Source organism: Macaca thibetana, chromosome 2, assembly GCF_024542745.1.
Source record: "Macaca thibetana thibetana isolate TM-01 chromosome 2, ASM2454274v1, whole genome shotgun sequence".
NCBI classification, from domain to species: Eukaryota; Metazoa; Chordata; class Mammalia; order Primates; family Cercopithecidae; genus Macaca; species Macaca thibetana.
This window is the reverse complement of record NC_065579.1, coordinates 98,920,996-98,939,960: the sequence shown is the minus strand read 5'-3', so window position 1 is coordinate 98,939,960 and position 18,965 is coordinate 98,920,996. Positions and strand designations below refer to the sequence as shown.

The following is an 18,965-nucleotide window of genomic DNA, read 5'->3' as shown; positions in this document are numbered from 1 at the left end:
CAGGAGGGGGAGCTTGCAGTGAGCCGAGATAGTGCCACTGCACTCCAGCCTGGGCTACAGAGTGAGACTCCGTCTCAAAAAAAAAAAAAAAAATTATCCATTCCAATCTTCAGATTGGCAGTTTTCCCAAAATGGAGTCCCTATTGAACACAAATCAGGAATGGTGGTGCCACAGACTGGGGCCATCACTATCTTTGGCTAAAAAGTGACCCTTCGTAAAATTGTCAGTTGACATGCCATGTAACAATAATGTTAAGTTTCTCTTTCCAGGTGTCACATTCTCAGCACTTTTTTGGAATCAGCAAGTTCTTCCCTCCAGCCCTAACATCTCACAGGCCAGAGAGCCTAGGTCTAATTATTCATTCCCCAAACATCAGGCTTCAAAGAATCTCCAAATCAGCAGGCTCTAGTGTGTGGAGGACATTAAGTCTGGAGTGAGGTACCCTAGGTAGAGCAGGTTACTAGAAACCGTAATCTGGAGTTTAATAGCAGTTTGGGCTGAGCTTCTTTCAATGAGGTGTAAAATAGATGGTAGGGATGCACACCAAAAACATTCCATAACACTAAAATAACCTTAGCCCTCATGTGGCCAGTGGATAAAAGAAATGAAACTAATGCCACATACGGTCAAGATTAGGTTTCTGCCTTATGTAGAAAAAGTAGGGGCCAAAAGGTATAATCAACTTACTTGTCACCCTCACACTCAGGAAAGTCTGAGATTCTGAGAACAAAAACCCTCTCAATCTTATACAAGTGAGCTCCTCACATCCTCAGGATAAGGAAAAGACTGGAGCACTAAGTGGTCAATTCTAGGCTGGATGCAGTGGCTCAGGCCTGTAAGGGAGTCCAAGACAGGAGGATCACCTGAGAGCAGGAGTTTGAGATGAGCCTGGGTAACATAGCAAGAACGTGTCTGCACCAAAAAATAAAATAAAATAAACTTTTTTTTGAGACAGGCTCTTGCTCTATCACCCAGGCTGGAGTGCAGTGGCATGATCTTGGCTCACTGCAACCTCCGCCTCCCGGGTTCAAGCGATTCTCCTGCCTCACCCTCTTGAGTAGCTGGGATTACAGGCATGCGCCACCATGCCTGGCTAATTTTTGTATTTTTAGTAGAGATGGGGTTTCACCATGTTGGTCAGGCTGGTCTCAAACTCCTGACCGTGTGATCCGCCTGCCTTTGCCTCCCAAAGTGCTGTGATTACAGGCGTGAGCCACCGCACCCGGCCATAAAATAAACTTTTTAAAAATTAGGCAGGCATGGTAGCTCACATCTGTAGTCCCAACTACTTGGGAGGCTGAGTTGAGAGAATCGCTTGAGCCTGGGAGGTCTAGGCTATAGTGAGCTAGGATCATGCCACTGCACTCCAGCCTGGGCAACAGAGTGAAACCATCTCAGAAACAAAAAAAAAAAGTGGTCAGTTCTACAAAAGATAAAGAGGCATATGGAATAGAGGTATAACCAATACAGGGGAAAGTGAATGAAATACAACGACACTGCAGTTTGAACCTCATCTGACACTGGTTGTGTAGTCTTGAGCAACCCCAATCACATCTTTCCTCTTTTGTTCTGAGGATCTGATGTGGCTCCATCCCACTGTGTCCTTCTGAAGTCATGAATTAAATTTCAGTGCACAATAAGCAAGACACTCAAATTCTTTATCATCCCAGAGCCCAAAATCTCAGGAAGTGCTTCCACTTTGGAATTTTTTTTTTTTTTTTTTAAGAGAGAGGGTCTCACTGACACACAGGCTAGAGTGCAGTGGCGTGATCCTAGCTCACTGCAGCTCCAAACACCTGGGCTCAAGCAATCCTTCCACCTCAGGCTCAGCATCCAGAATAGCTAGGACTATAGGCATGCACCACCACACCTGGCATTTTTTTTTTTTTTTTTAGAGACAAGGTCTTGCTATGTTCCACAGGATGCTCTCGAACACCTGGCCTGAATCAATCCTCCCACCTCAGACTCCTGAGTATTTGGGATTATAGGTGTGGGCCACCATGCCTGGCACACTTTAGGATTTGTAAGCTCCAAATGCCCTCCTGCTAGGCCAGCATTACTCTTCCGTTCCTGTTTACTATTTCATAGCTATTCCAGTTGACACAGGTATGTCTCTGCAGTTGCATGCATTTTCCTCCTCCTGCTGACCCTGACATCAATATAATTGAAAGCATTTTGTTAAATTGTGATAGGACTTTTAAATCTCTAATTGAAAAATACTGTTTTTTATGGGATCTTCTGTTTAATAAAACCACATACCTTATCTTAGGGAAAGTTGCAGAATTCTTGCTCCTGGCAGACACTTCATGGATACACATACTCACCATGCCTCCTTCCTGCTGACAACTGGGGACCTAAGGCACAACCTGCAGACTGGCACACAGAAATGTCTGACTCTTCAGCTGAGTTCAACAAATACTTATTGAGCACCTCCTAAGTACCAGGCACTGTTGATACAAAGGTAAACAAATTTCACATTGTTCCTTCCCTAGCAAAGCTGAAAAAGGGAAAGATGTTTGGACAAACCATTATAATGTAACATAATAAAATGATGAAAAATACAAGACAGAATAAAACATCCATGAGGTTAGAGACAGCTTTGAGATATTGCCTGAGCACATTCCTAAGTGAAAAATGGGAGTTTTGCAGGCAAGCAGAAGCAGGGAAGGGAATTGAGGCAACAGGAATAGTATGTGCAAAAGTGCCAAAGTAGAGTCCAGAGGTGATATTCCAGAATCACAGGAATTTGAACTATGGAATAGAACATGCCAGGCAAGGAATGGCAGCTGGGGATGGCAATTCAGGCATGGGCCAGATGAGGGGCCTTAAATGCCTCTTTAAAGGACTAGTACTTTATTCTGAAAACAGTAAGTAGCCAGTTATGCTTACAAAGATCAAGAAGAAATGGGAAAATGGCGTAGTGGGGCAAGAAACCGGAAGACTGTAAGATAAATTTTAAAATAGGAAGCCCAGGCACAGTGGCTCATGCCTATAATCCCGGCACTTTGGGTGGCTGAGGCAGGCACATTGCTTGAGCCCAGGAGTCCGAGACCAGCCCGGGCAACATGGTGAAACCCATCTCTACAAAAAAAAATACAAAAATTAGCCAAGCATAGTGGCACATGCCTGTAGTCCCAGCTACTTGGGAGGCTGAAATGGGAGGACCGCTTGAGCCTGGGAGGTAGGGTATGCAGTAAGCAGAGACCATGCCATTGCATTCCAGCCTGGACAACAGAGTGAGATCCTGTCTCAAAAAAAAAGAAAGAATTAAAATTAAAGGAGTAGGAGACTGGACTACAATTGCAGTGGAGATGGCTTCCAGAGATAGGAGATAATTTCAACAGGACATAGTGGTTATATGGCTATGAAGACTGAGTAAGCGGGAAAATTGAGGGTGAGGGCAATGCCTAGGTTTGGGGCCACACTGGAGTGACTAGGCACATCATGGGCCAGCAACTGAGAGAAAATCAGAGCACATAAGTGCAAGTGTGAGAATATGGGGTCATGGTAGTGGAAAGACTAGTTATTTACCTTTGTTTCCCCAGAATGTGAAAACATGCCAGATTTTCTCAGCCTGAGAATTAAAAATCCAGGATCAAGTCTGTTCCATTTGAGAAAATTTTTCCCACAAGAACTTACACATATCTTTTTTTTTTTTTTTTTTTGAGAAAAAGTCTCACTCTGTCTCCCAGGCTGGAGTACACAGGCACAATCTCGGCTGACTGCAGCCTCCACCTCCCAGGTTCAAGTGATTCGCCGTGCCTCAGCCTCCCAAGATATCTTTAAAGTTTTCTTGTTTCTTTGTTAAGAAAACTCTCCCTATTCTCTCTAGTCTCCACTCATAATTCTCAAGATAGTGTACAAATATTGCTATAAATATTCATCAGGAAGTTCCAAGAAAGGTTCTGTTGGGGAATGGTTGATATATTAACTCATGAAATAAATATTTACTGAACATGTATTATGTGCCAGTAATTAATTATACAGTGTTTTTATCTAGGAAGTATAAATACATTGTTTGTTTTTGGTAAAATAATATTTTCATGAACATATTTAGAAAGCTTTTACAGCATTTTTACCCATAATGTATTAATTTCCTCAATTATGACTTCATTGGTGGTAGGTTTTAAGAACATAATCTTCATAGAAAGTGAAAAAGATATATGATATTTATACCATATTCCCATTAATGATAATTCACGGCCCAAACCTATCCCTAGAAGGCAATTGCTCTAGAAAAATCGATGAGTTCCAAATAACCAAGTATTCCAGAATCAACTTAATTTAGTGTTTTTAATAGCCACACTTTAAAAATGCTATAAGCTTCACAGCTTAGAAACTATTTTAAATACCAGTCAAAGGCTATCCTCAATCTTCTGGAGCTCAATTTCTGGGTGGCAGTTAAGAACATGAAAGGAATTTGGGAAATAAAGGGAAAACTATGTCATTTCTCTCAAAAGAATAAAATACTCTCACAGTCAGTGGCAAAATGTACTATCCTGATTTTCAGGGATTTGAAAAAGATTCTTTTAGAAGTCTTTCCAAAATCATTCCACGACAAATGTCAACACTTTCTTAAGCGGCCCCAACGTCCAATCAACTGAAAATTCTATCTTCTTTCATTACTAATGCTTTCTCCTAAAGACCAACAAACTAACTATCACTTTGTTAAGATGCTGTTAGTCCTAGTGGGTCTCTCTCCTCTGGTCTCTGTACACCAAGAGCCTAGGCAAAGTTACAACAGACAGGTGTACACCTTAGCACAGGCAGGGTTATGTAGGTGACTTGCTCAGTCACATGCAGGCTTCCTGTTCTGAGGCTTGTCACTTGAGCAGACCATTTCCTTCCTGGGTAACCATTATTCCTCTGAGATAGATATTGGGTCTTACTGGTTCTCTGAACAGGTATGACTGCCTTCCCAGAAACCAAAATCATGAATTCTAACTTGGTCTCCTGTTTCATTCTTAGCTCTGAGTCACCCCAAAGCTTGGAAGAATCAGGAAAGACCTTCTTTACTGGCAGATCTATAGAGGTCAGCCCAGTTGTTGCTTTATATCTCCTTTTTTTAAATGAATGAATATGGATTTTTTTTTTTTTTTGGTTCTTATTTGTTTGTCTCCTCTTTACAGGACCACTTCCACAGGTTGGGAGCTTTCCCCATGGTAGCATGGTCAGGGCTGCCTCAAATCTGGAGGCTAGACTTAGCACTACATCAGAACTGTGCCACTTCACACTGACAGGCAGTGTTTAAGAAAAACATCTCAACCTGCCAGCCAACAAAAATGGGTGATAAGTCAGAAGATGGGGCAGGGTGTAGTAAAGTTAGCAGAAGTGCTAACTTAACAAATGCCCCCTCAAGCTGTAAGAGTCACATGGGGAGACAGTGGCAATGTGTAGGCTTTATCTGAAAAGCAGGAATTTCTTTCTACCCTGTATTCCCAGATGCCCACCTCGAGTAGGCTCTGCATTCCCTAAGCTCTCACCTCCATTTCTGGAAACATTCCTCTCAGAGTACAGTAGCCAAGGCTCCTTCTTCCTTCCCTCCAGGAACTCTACCTGCCCCTCTACTCCCAGTCACATTCATAGTCATCCTCACTAGAGAAACTGTCATAACCTAAATGCCAGCATTATTCACCACTGTGAAGTTTCTGATGTCTGAAAAGGACTGAACTATGTCTGAAGAACTTTCCACACTCAATGCACTCATAAGGCTTCTCACCAGTGTGAATTCTGTAATGTTCACTAAGGTGTGCATACTTGCGGAAGGTTTTCTCACACTCACTACATTTATAGAGCTTCTCACCAGTGTGAGTTCTATGATGTTCAGTAAGAGATGAGCTATGAGCAAAGGCTTTCCCACATTCTTTACATTTATAGGGCTTCTCTCCAGTATGAATTCTCATATGCTGAGTGAGGCAGGTGTTCTGATTAAAGCCCTTTCCACATTCATTGCATTTATAGGGTTTTTCTCCAGTGTGACTTCTCTGATGCCGAATAAGGCAAATGCTCTGAATGAAGGCTTTACCACATTCACTGCATTTGTAGGGTCTCTCCCCCGTGTGTATTCTCTGATGTTTAGTGAGTGGGGTGCTCTGAGTAAATGCTTTGCCACATTCCTTACACTTATATGGTTTTTCTCCAGTATGAATTCGCTGGTGTTTAATAAGAGATGGGCTCTGACAAAATGCTTTGCCACATTCTTTACATTTATAGGGTTTCTCTCCAGTATGAATTCTCTGATGCTGAGAGAGGTTTGCCTTTGTTTGGAAAGTTTTCCCACATTCATCACATTTATGGGGTTTTTCCCCAGTGTGAATTCTCTGATGTTGTGTAAGATTTGAATGTTTTCGAAAAGAAGAGCCACATTCACTGCATACATAAGGCTTCTCACCAGTGTGAATTCTCTGATGATGAATAAGGTGTGTATTCTGATTGAATGTCTTCCCACATCTATTACATTTATAAGGTTTCTCTCCAGTGTGAATTCTCTGGTGTTCAGTGAGATGTGAGTGATTGCGGAAGGAATTCCCACATTCATTACATTTATAAGGTTTCTCTCCAGTGTGAACTCTTTGATGCTGAGTAAGAAATGATCGACATCGAAATGTTTTCCCACACTGCTCACATCCATATGGTTTCACTCCAGTGTGAATTCTTTGATGTTGAACAAGGAATGAACTACGACTAAAGGCTTTCCCACATTCCTCACATGCGTAGGGTCTCTCTCCAGTATGAGTTCTCTGATGTTGGGTAAGGGATGAGCCCTGAGTAAAGGTTTTTCCACATTCATTACATTTCCAAGATTTCTTCTGTGTGCAGAGAGTTGGACATTTACTGTGGTCTGAAAAATCATTGGTGTGTACATTACTTGTTTCCCACTGATGCAGACTCTCTTCTGTAGAAACCCTGAGACGTGTAACAAGGCTTGAGGTCAAAAGCAAGCTTTTCTCAAAATTGTAGTTTTGACTAATAATTTCAGGGGGTGCTTCTTTGTGGATGAAAGTTATTCCCCCAAAACCTCCTTCCTGGAAAAGACATGATTCAGCAATCTCCCTAGGAGAGTTTTCCTTCATGCCCTCACATGCATATTTTTCTTCAAATGTAGAATCTTGGTATTCATCCTCTTGGAATCCCTTTACTACTATCCCTGATGAATCAGTTTTACAGACATCCTGCTCTGGAGCAGGCTTGTTCTTGTTTACCCAGCCTGAAAGAAAAGAGCAGAATGAATATCTCCTATACAGGGCAGAGTGAAAGCCCCTGATCTTTACTTTTGGCAGACCTCAGTAATGGCCTATGATGAAGGGCCAGTAACAACAAGTGTGGCAAGTAACTTAAGAGTTGCAACTGGTAGAAGAGATATGTATCAGGGAAATATGATTACCATTAATGAGGAACTCCCATAGAAGGGGTAGCTACAGACACCCAAGGAGCAAGAGAATGAGACAATGGAGATAAATGAAAAACAACAACCAACACATAGGCTAAGATTAGGGCAAGACAGGAAACATGAATGCTTTATATCCAGAGTGGAGACTGGGAGAATGTAAACAGGAAAATGCTAGAAATGAGAATAAAATTAGTACTGGGAAAAAGTTGGCCGCAGACATGTTCACCCACCCCTGCCCCCAACATCCCTATAAGAGACAGTTATTTTATCTCCTGAGCCTCACCCAGCTTCTCTTCTATAATTTCCAAAGGCTTCCTGTTGGCTGGCTATTTCTTCCACTGCTTGTCCCTTGCTCACTCACCTGGACAAGTCTCTCTTCTAATCTCTCTCTCTTCGGTTCCTTGCATATTCAACATCCACAGACTGTCTCTCTTCACTTTGATTGGAAAACACTTCAGGCTTGAAAAACTGGGAGCCCTGCTCATGGGAAAAAAGGTGCAGGGAGAGAGGGAATATTACTGTCCCAGTAAACAGAACAAAGAACTGTTGCCTAGTGACACTATCTAATAACACACACAACTCTCAGGATAACAATGTGGAAGCACCCGCAAAAATCAGCATTGGCTTGTAGCCTCCTAGGTTCATACCCCATTTGTTAGCTGTCCAAAAAGTGGTAACATCAGACTAACATACTATCAAATATTTAAGTACTTAATAAATAAATCAGAATGTTATTCATTACCTTTTTATAATGATAAAGATTAAATGAATAGGTATATTCATATCAATTAGTACACTCTGTCCATCATACAATAATCTATATGAAAAGCCAGTCAATATAGTTAAAAGTTATATAGCAAAATGTCCTCATAGCAAGGCTTGTGTATTAAGTCTGATTTACCCACTTCTACCAAACACCAAGAGGCTGAGATAGTGTCAGGGAATGCTATCTACTTGATACAAACTAGAGACACACTGATTGTCCTTTCTTCAAGATGTCATATCAATTAAACAGTTTTTCTTCAGGTATAGCTCAGTGTCAGAGGACAGGCTGCAGTTAAAAAGAAACAAAAATAAATTTAATTGTGAAATAAGTTTTGACTTACAAAAAAGTTGCAAAAATACCAGTTTCTGTAAATGCTTCTTTTTAAAAATGTCAGTATCAAAACTGTTCATTCAAAAATATCTCTCCATTTAACCTTGAAGTGAGAAGCAGAACTGGCAGCATTATTCAAGGAAAAAGGGAAGATCCAGAGATGATTTTTACCAGAGTCAAGAACTTGGAAGACATGAAAGAATAAAATAAGTCTGCTCAAGTACATAATAAGCTGGTCTTATGGACTTCTCAGTGAAGTCTATGCTTTTGCATTGAACTTTAAAGTTTTAAGAAGATACTTGGCTGGAAGCAGTGGCTTAGGCCTGTAATCCCAGCACTTTGGGAGGCCAAGGCAGGTGGATCACCTGAGGTTAGGAGTTTGAGACCAACCTAGCCAACATGGCGAAACCCTGTCTCCATAAGAATATAAAAATTAGCGGGGCATGATGGCAGGTGCCTGTAATCCCAGCTACTCAGGAGAATGAGGTGGGAGAATCACTTGAACCCAGGAGGCAGAGGCTACAGCGAGCTAAGATTACACGATTGCACTCCAGCTTGGGAGACAGATCGAGACTCCATCTCAAAAAAAAAAAGAAGATCCTATCTGGGTTTTCCTGATTCTCATTCACAGGAAGAACATAAAGGGACCTGTAAGCTACTATACAATCCTACAGAGACTCAGAGACTCATGCAAGCAGACTGGGATTTGGGTGACTAATCAGTGCTAGACACTGGAAAAAGAAGCCAGACACCCTATCTGGCTCCAACTTGTGTCATAGCTGGATAAAGACATTAAATGAATCATTTCAAATATGGGAGTTATAAAACTGCAAGTATGGGGTGCTACAGAATGTAGAGCAGAGGGGACCTGATATAGTCTGGGTCCCCTTTAGACATGTGAAAGGGAAAAGTAGGCCAGGTACGGTGGCTCACGCCTGGGATCCCAACACTTTGGGAGGCCGAGGCAGGCGGATCATGAGGTCAGGAGATCGAGACCGTCCTGGCTAACATGGTGAAACCCCATCTCTACTAAAAACACAAAAACTTGGCTGGGCGTGGTAGCACATGACTGTAGTCCCAGCTGCATGGGAGGCTGAGGCAGGAGAATCACTTGAACCCGGGAGGCAGAGGTTGCAGTGAGGCAAGATCGCGCCACTGCACGCCAGCCTGGGCGACAGAGTGAGACTCCATCTCAAAAAAAAAAAAAAAAAAACAACAAAAAGGCCGGGTGCGGTGGCTCACGCCTGTAATCCCAGCACTTTGGGAGGCCGAGACGGGCGGATCACGAGGTCAGGAGATCAAGACCACCCTGGCTAACACCGTGAAACCCCATCTCTACCAAAAATACAAAAAATTAGCTGGGTGCGGAGGTGGGCACCTGTAGTCCCAGCTACACGGGAGGCTGAGGCAGGAGAATGGCGTGAACCCTGGAGGCGGAGTTTGCAGTGAGCCGAGATTGTGCCACTGCATTCCAGCCTGGGCGACAGAGCTAGACTCCGTCTCAAAAAAGAAAAAAGAAAGGAAAAAGTAGAGAGACAAAATGAACATACAAAAGGAATCAAGTAAGGAATCATAGTAATGCCCAAAGTATTAAACACCAGAAATGAGACATAAAGCCTGAGGGCAAGCCAGTTCAAACAGAACCCTAAAAAACATTTTAAGGACTTTACCCTAAAGTGAAGAGAAAGCCGTAATAAGGATTTGAAAAGTTTGATAAAATACATGACATGATTAGATCTGCTGTTTTATGGAAACACATTCCTCTGTCTACAGCAACAGATAATGTGTGTAGTAGGGGGGAGTGGGAGGGTAAGGTGAAGGCTTGAAGATCCCTTGTAAGGCTATTTCAGTAGTCCAGTATGGGGACTGGATTAAAAGAAAGAATCAACCAGAATGAATGAATATTGGTGGGAGGGGTGAGAGAGGGAGATGTCAAGGATAATTAGCCAGTTTTGGGTGATGACAGTGACCTTTAGTGACGGTGGGTACACTGGTCTGGAAAGCAATAAGATACCTTTAGTTTCAAATATCTACATAGAAGGTAGAACAGGGCATACATAGTTGAAAGAGAGACAGGTGTGGCCTGAAGAGTTTTAGACATAAAAAAAGTAATTGAAATCACAGGAGTAACAGATAAAATCTTTAAAGAAATGTGGCTAGGAAAACTCCAACAGTGAGTCCAAACACTTAAAAGATCTCTAATCCCAACAAGGTGAGGTAGCTCACACTTGTAATCCTAGCACTTTAGGAGGCCAAAGTGGGAGGATCACTTTAGGCTAGAAGTTTGAGACCAGCCTAGGCAACAGAGAAAACTCCATCTCTACAAAAAACAAAAATTTGTTGGGTGTAGTGGTATGCACCTATAGTCACAGCTACTAAGGTGGAGGATCACTTGAGCCCAGGAGTTCGAGGCTGCAGTGAGCTATTAATATGATTGCATTGGCCGGGCACGGTGGCTCACGCCTGTAATCCCAGCACTTTGGGAGGCTGAGGCAGGTGGGTCACCTGAGGTCGGAAGTTTGAGACCAGCCTGACCAATATGGAGAAACCCTGTCTCTACTAAAAATACAAAATTAGCCAGGCATGGTGGCGCATGCCTATAATCCCAGCTACTCGGGAGGCTGAGGCAGGAGAATTGCTTGAACCTAGGAGGCAGAGGTTGCGGTGAGGATGGATCGTGTCATCGCACTCCAGCCTGGGCAACAAGAGTGAAACTCCATCTCAAAAAAAAAAAAAAAAAAAAAAAGATTGCATCACTTCACTCCAGCCTTGGCAACAAAACAACATCCTGTCTTAAAAATAAATAAATTAAATAAAATATCTCTAATCCTCTAAGAGATGTAAATAAAAATAATTTAATATATGATAAAAGCAGCATTTCTAATCACAAAAGGATAGATAATTAATAAATCAAGTTGGCACCATTGCTGACTACCTGGAAAAAAAAGTGTGATTACTATATCGCGCCACACACCAAAATAAACCGAAACCAATTAAAGGGTTAAATATAAAAAATAAAACCACAAAATAAAATATGACCAAAAATTCCAGGAGATCGAGACCATCCTGGCTGACATGGTGAAACCCCGTCTCTACTTTAAAAATACAAAAAACTAGCCGGGCGAGGTGGCAGGCGCCTATAGTCCCAGCTACTCGGGAGGCTGAGGCAGGAGAATGGCGTGAACCCGGGAGGCGGAGCTTGCAGTGAGCTGAGATCCGGCCACTACACTCCAGCCTGGGCGGCAGAGCGAGACTCTGTCTCAACAAAAAAAAAAAAAAAAAAAAAAAAATGACCAAAAATTCGTTCTGGGGTTAGCACTTTCAAGCATGATGCAAAATGGATAGGACAAAAATTGATAAATCTGACCACATAAAAACAATACCCTGTATATCCAAAATACAAAGAAATGAAGACAAACAAGCTTTAAAAAAAGTATTTTTCAGTTATATATCAAGGGATAGATAGATCTAACAAAGATTTCTTACAAATGAGTAAGAAAAAAAGGTGAACTGAGAGAAAAACGGAAAATACAAAAAATACACCAAGAATTACAAAGGCCAATAAACATATCAAAACAATGTTCCATCTTTGTGGTAAACAAAGAAATGGAAACTGAAAGAATGAAGAATCAATTTTTACATCAAAGTGGAAAATCTATTTTTAATGCTACATTCAAGATTCACAAAGGTGCAGAGAAACAGTTTCTCACACACCAGTGCAAACGTAAGTTGGTACCATCTTTCTGGAGCGAATCTAGCAATATATATCAGGTGTGAAAGTTGTAGCTTAGTTATAGTTAGGATGCTGTGGTCAACATTTTGTGGATACAGGAATTCAGAACAGAATGCTCATTTTGTATATACACCATCTGTAGTGTACCTCAGAGTCATCAGTATGCCATAAAAAATGACTATATTCTGCCAGACACAGTGGCTCACACCTGTAATCCCAGCACTCTGGGAGGCCAAGGCAGGTGGATCACCTGAGTTCAGGAGTTCGAGATCAGCCTGCCCAACATGGCGAAACCACGTCCCTACTAAAAAATACAAAAAATTAGCCAGGCGCACTGGCAGGCGCCTGTAATCTCAGCTACTCAGGAGGCTGAGGCAGGAGAATTGCTTGAACCCAGGGGGCAGAGGCTATAGTGAGCCAAGATCACGCCCCTGCACTCTAGCTCGGGCGACAAGAGCAAAACTCCATCTCAAAAAAAAAAAAAAAAAAAAAAACTATACTATATTCTTTGACCTAGTAATTCTACTAGAACTTTCTCAGAAAGTAACTTTCCAGAGAGAAGAGAAACAGAATTCTTCTGTTACTTGTAAAAATATCCCCTGAAATGTACACAGAAATAAAGTTTGTCTATTGGTGGACACTGAGGATTGGCAAATTATGATACTTCTACTTGGTGAAAATTATTTAGACATAAAGACAATTAAAAATGAAAATATATGATTATTGGGAAAAAATACTTATGCCATATGTTAAATACCCTATATAGTAAAATTTCAAGTATTAATATAATGTAAAATATATGTTTGTTAAAATATACATGTGACGTGCTTGTGTCCAGCTACTCAGGAGGCTGAGGTAGAAGGATCACTTGAACCTGGGAGGTAGAGGTTGCAATGAGCTGTGATAGCACCATTACACTCCAACCTGGGTGACAGAGTGAGACCCCGCTCAAAAATTAAAACTTAAAAATACATCTGAATAAGATCAAGAAGGAAAAATAATCATCACTGTGGTAAAATAATGAATTGTGAATAATTTTCCCAAATGCCCTCTATTATCTATATTTTGCTCTACTTTTGCTTAAAAAAAAACCAAAACTAACAAATCTATAAGAATATATATCAAATTATTTATTGTGATCATTTCTGAAGAATAAAATTATGGTAAACTTTTGCCTTAAAGCCTATGTTTTTGTAATGTTTGAAAATTTTCCCATAGGAATAACTAACTTCTGTAATCAAAGAAAAAGTGAAAAAGCATAATCAGAGATGGCACAGAGATTTATGTACAAAGATCACACTATTACTACAATTGTTAAACAGGCAAATAAACATTGACAGACTACCAAAGATAGATTATGAAAGTATCAAAAATCACAATTTCAAAGAATATTCATGAGAAAATATAATATGTTAAAACAGGAAGATACAAAACACTAAAACAAAAACAAGAAATATGCACACATATACTGGGACTAAGCACTCAATACACAGAAACTATTGTTAATAAACAGATAAAACACACACATTTTAAAAAGACATAAAGACAGCCTACACACTTATCTCTAGATCGGTTAATGGGTTACTTTAGTCCTTTATACTCTTCTATATATTTTACTTCTCCTTCAATAAACATATATTACTTTTATAGTTAGAAAAAGTTACTTTTTAAAAACCCAGAAACAAAAACAAAAACAAAAGGCTATGGTATTGGCCTCCCATTCACAAGATGATAGTAGATTGGATTGGGAGTCAGGAAAGTTTGCTCTGCCAATAGCCTATGTGAGTGGGCCTACATGACAGGCCATTTATCTGAAAAGGGTAACAACTTAGACAATATTTATGGGTCATTCCAGCTCTCATAATCCGTGAATCCTTGATGAGTTAATTCACATAAAGCATTCAAAAAGATATCTACTCGATGGCAGCACTCAACAGGGGTTAGATGCTATTATGGTTGATACTAAAACCTACAGAGAAAGAAAGACATCTTGGTGATGACCGCATCCTTCCAATCATGGATCATCTGAGCTGTCAGCAGTTTGTCAATGTCAAGGGTCAGCAAACACTTTCTGTAACAGGCCAGAAAGCAAATTTTTTTAGGTTTAATGGGTTAAATGGGATATATAGTCTCTGCCTCAACCATTCAACTTTGCCTTTGTAGTTTGAAAACAGAAATAGACAATATGTAAATTTGCCTGTGTTTTAATAAAACAGTTTTACCAAAAAAAAAAGTGGCAGACCAAATTTGGTCCATATTTGCTGACTCCTAGGTCTATAAGTTGCCCAGAAAGTAATGTACGGGTGCTTCTACAAATGCCTATTGTGGAATAATCTGGCTGTTACTGATTTTAAGATGTTAAAAAGATCCCTCTGCAGATCTGGGGAAAGATGAGTATTATGGTGAAAGATAAAAGGAAACAGGCTCTTAATAGCCCTATCCTGCTAACCTAATAGAGAGCTGGCTTCCTCCCTCTACCTTGTAAGGTTTTGCCCAGATGCTACCTCCTTACCCCTCAATAATTAGCTAAAGGAATCTAGGCGAGCTAGATGAAGTTTTTCAAGAATTTTAAACAATCCCTCCAATGAGACCACATTGAAATGTACTCCTCTCTGAAGCCCTTCTTGGTCTGCATGTCGGCACCATACAGTGCACTCAACCAAGCTGCGGCAGTACACTTTATCTCTTATGCAGCCTTGGGTCACTTAGTAATGTGATCTGGGACAAGTTTTCTATTGTCTTTGTAAGTTTTCTATTCTCTTTGTACCTCAGTTCCCTCACTTAAAAACTATACATAGGCCTGGCACAGTATTTCACGCCTGTGATCCCAGCACTTTGGGAGGCCAAGGCGGGCGATTCACCTGAGGTCAGGAGTTCGCGACCAGCCTGATCAACATGGTGAAACCCCGTTTCTACTAAAAATACAAAATTAGCTAGGTGTGGTGGCACATGCCTGTAATCCCAGCTACTCGAGAGGCTGAGGCAGGAGAATCGCTTGAACCCGGGAAGCAGAGGTTGTGGTGAGCCGAGATCGCGCTGTTGCACTCCAGCCTGAGTAACAAGAATGAAACTCCGTCTCAAAAAAACAAAAAACAAAACAAAAAAACAAAAACCCTACACATAATACGCTGTTGTGAAGATTAAATCAATTAGCACAAATGCTTCAAATAGTGCCTGGTATACAGTAAGTGCTAAATAAATGTAGTTTAAAATATTACCACCAAAATCTGCTTATGCACTTATCGTCCTACACAAGACTGGAAGCATGTTTACATTTGGCAGTCTCCGGCGTCACTCTTTTGTAGCCTCACTCCTGAATTCGGTGTAATGTTTGGCATGTAATGGATAGTAACCCTTCATTGGGAGGCATTAAGGTTTGCATACATGCTATCACATACAACTGTCAACTGGGCTTTGTGAAGAAGCAAGGAACAGACTTCTACACAGTACTTTAGAGATTTCTGTACCCTCCAGAATTGTAACTCAGGTCTCAAGACTCCAAACGAGCGCACTTTACACTATGTGCCGTCTCCTATAAAAACAGGCTCTAAACAAGTTTCGGAGCTACAGGATAGGCCGGGGAAAGAAACTGGTATCTGAACTGAGAATTCTGATCCCCAGGATCTCGTTTCCTGACATGGGTCCTAGGTCTTCATCATCCATCCATCCTTCACTCACTCATTCATTCATTCACTCTGCCATTTTTCTAGGCATCTCCTCTGTGCTTGGCACTGTGCTGGGCCTTGGGGTCTGCAGTGCTGAGGCTGCAGGTTGGGCGGGCCGAGCCGCCAGGAGTGTCCCAGGTTCGGGCGGCACGCGTAGGCAGCAACTCAGGGAGGATCGAGGCCGGGGCTGACTTCCCAAATAACCCTCCAGCCCGCCGCCCCAGCTGTGGCTCACCGGGGTCCCCTCTTTTCCCTTCCCTGGGTCCCAACCCGCTCACTGTGAGATCCAGGGACTCCCCGCGGAGCGGCGCGGGCGCTCCCGGAGGTTCACGGGAGCCAGGACACCAGCCTTAACTTCTGAAACCGGAAGAGTGGTGGCGCAGCCGGTAGTGCGTCAGCAGCGGGGTCGCGCGGCCATTCTCTGATTCTCTAGGAAGCGGGAGGAACAGCTCTATGGGACCCTAGAAGAAGGCGTTCCTTCCAAGCCCAGTCTGTAACTCCAGCCTTGTTTCCCGTCAAGCCCAGTCGCTTTACTGATATCCCATTAACAACTATCTTGGCCTGAAACACAGTGGCTACCTCAACCCTCAGGAAAATTGTATAGGGAGACGTTGGGATGGAAAGGATGCTGGGTAGGAGCCGGAATGGGCCATCTCAACAAGAAACTAGTATATTCTATCTGCTTAAAATAAGTCTCTATTAAGAACCTTGAGTGATGCCCTGTTATGTTAGAATAAAGGACAAACTCCCAATCTAGGCCCACACAAACTGACCTCAATATCAACGTCTCTTGGTTGCCTATCATATACATTCTGCTCTAACGTTACTGAATTCCCATTGGCCCCCTGAAATCCCTTGCCTGTTCCTGACTCTAGATCTTTTCCCCAGGATTTTCCCTTTGGAATAATCTCCCTTCCTTCTAACTGCTCTCCCTAACCTCAGCTATCCAATTTATCCTGGTTCTTCAAATCCCAATGCCAATTCTCAATTGACCACCTAGACGGTTGCCCTTATGGGTCTTTACAGTCACATATCACTATTAATTATTCTAGCTCTAGCTAACCTTCTATTCAGTGCCCTGCTAAATGCATACACTTGTACTTCTTTCATAGGTATCGTTAGGAAGATACACACAAGTAGCATCCCACCCAAGGACAACTGTGAAAGACCCAATCAGTTCATCTTTATACAACTCTACTCAGCTATATGGAGCTATTACTTATCATTATATCTCAGTGTTTAGTACAATGATTGGTAGAGAAGGTATTCAATAAATAAATACTTGTTGAAATCATTAATCAGATACAGGTGAAATTTAGATTATTTGCATTTTTGATAAACTGAAAAATGAGGATGCCATAGATTAAATCCAGAAAGCAAGCTCTCTGCACATCTGAAAGGAAGTACCACCTAGCTGGCATATTCCCATTTCTTCAGCTCACTCTATCCAGTTGTTATCTCCCTTGGTAGAATGTAAGCTGTTTGAAGGCAGGGGCCTTTTGTGTTTTGTTCAGACTGTATCTCTAGCACCTAGAGCACTGGCTGACATACTAGGCGTTCAATCAGTATTTAATGAATGACTTAGTCACCATCAACTTCCAACAAGTTACAGGAAATAGTTATTCCATATAGATGTATATTGCTTGTTTGAGAGCTAAAACTGCTGGAAAATTATCTTTCTTCCCCCACATTACCTAAAATATGTACTCCAGAGATGAATATTGCTTCCCTGTGAGAAATAGAAACTCCTTCTAAATCATATTTACCTTACCTGCCAAAAGAGATTATATGAAGGTATTTTCCGGGGCAGGGGGAGTTTGGGGGGAGAGGGGAGGGGAAACAGGTGAAGAAGGGGAGGCGGCAGGGAAGGTGATAGGGGCCTGGTGGGGGAATCTGGTGGAGCTGGGATCCCCAGGCTCCGTCCAGAGGAAGCAAGGCTGCGATCGCTGGGCAGTCCGAGGGCACAGGATGCACCGGAGGGTGGGCGGACTCGCCCTTTCCTGCTGGGCCACAGGTGTCCTGGATGAGGCCGCCCCACGCGCCCCCAACGATTTTATAATCAATGGATAAAGTGGGAAAAATGTGGAGTAACTTCAAATACAGGTGTCAGAATCTCTTCCGTCATGAGGGAGGAAGCCGTAGTGAAAATGTTGACATGAACTCCGACAGATGTCTGTCTGTCAAAGATGTCAAAGAGAAAAACATCAGCATAGGAGACTCAACTCTTCAGCAACAAAGCAGTCCCTCGAGAGAAAATGTTGCCTTACAACTGGGATTAAGCCCTTCAAAGAATTCTTCGCCGGGCATGGTGGCTCATGCCTGTAATCCCAGCACTTTGGGAGGCCAAGGCGGGCGGATCACGAGGTCAGGAGATTGAGACCATCCTGGCTAACACGGTGAAATCCCGTCTCTACTAAAAATACAAAAAAAAAAAAAAAAAATTAGCCAGGCGTAGCGGCGGGCGCCTGTAGTCCCAGCTACTCGGGAGGCTGAGGCAGGAGAATGGTGTGAACCCGGGAGGCGGAGCTTGCAGTGAGCTGAGACTGCGCCACTGCACTCCAGCCTGGGTGACAGAACGAGACTCCATCTCAAAAAAATTGTGTCATTATGAACACAAAGTTAGAGTTCGCTGGTTAGAATGAGAACCAGTCAAGGCAAAGTAAACGCTCCTGTACCCAAAGGGTGTTAACTAGGTCCGCTTTCATGTGCATCAGACAGTACACCTACAGCAAACACACGTAGCAGTGTTAGGTTTTATCATACAGTATGTAAGCTTAGTGTTAGTATCTGTCAGATGCGACCTGCTGTTATTTATTCAAATAAATATGGTGCCTATTGGAACAACAGAGGATAGAGCTACAGGTGTTCAGTAAGACTACAAAAACACTTTGATGATTTCTCTAACAGTTTGGTTTTTAATGGCTGTAGTATTTGAGTGAGGCAACTCTGGGGCATTTGTTATGAAGAATTCTACTTCTTACTGAAGAACAAATTATTAATATTGGATGAGTATTTCAATAGTGTGACTAATGTTTGAAATTATTTTTTCTAAGAGTTTTTCTATAATCTTCCAAAAGTAG

At 42.0% G+C, this 18,965-nt stretch overlaps 1 protein-coding gene across 5 annotated transcripts; it reads right to left on the bottom strand.

The window, feature by feature from the left end:
- Positions 1-4,282: 4,282 nt before the first annotated feature.
- On the bottom strand, positions 4,283-16,255 carry ZNF502 (zinc finger protein 502). Of its 5 annotated transcripts, none has more exons than XM_050780500.1 (4): positions 16,121-16,244; positions 14,194-15,271; positions 7,753-7,868; positions 4,283-7,208 (listed from the first exon to the last, which is right to left on the bottom strand). In XM_050780500.1, exons 3-4 carry the CDS (start codon positions 7,805-7,807, stop codon positions 5,629-5,631), a joined length of 1,635 nt encoding a protein of 544 aa, XP_050636457.1. In that variant the 5' UTR covers positions 7,808-7,868; positions 14,194-15,271; positions 16,121-16,244; the 3' UTR covers positions 4,283-5,628. The 5 variants fall into 5 exon arrangements, with proteins under 5 accessions (XP_050636457.1, XP_050636460.1, XP_050636461.1 ...); XM_050780503.1 differs by having other exon boundaries at positions 14,194-14,291; XM_050780504.1 differs by having other exon boundaries at positions 14,194-14,291; positions 16,164-16,237.
- Positions 16,256-18,965: the final 2,710 nt, after the last annotated feature.

What these genes read in the sequence shown, in the direction of transcription:
- ZNF502 (XM_050780501.1), bottom strand. Translation starts at nt 7,807, where the DNA reads ATGTTGAATATGCAAGGAACCGAAGAGAGAGAGATTAGAAGAGAGACT. An exon ending in TAGAAGAGAGACTTGTCCAG is followed by an intron (nt 7,209 to 7,752) that starts GTGAGTGAGCAA and finishes CTTTTCTTTCAG; the next exon opens with GCTGGGTAAACAAGAACAAG.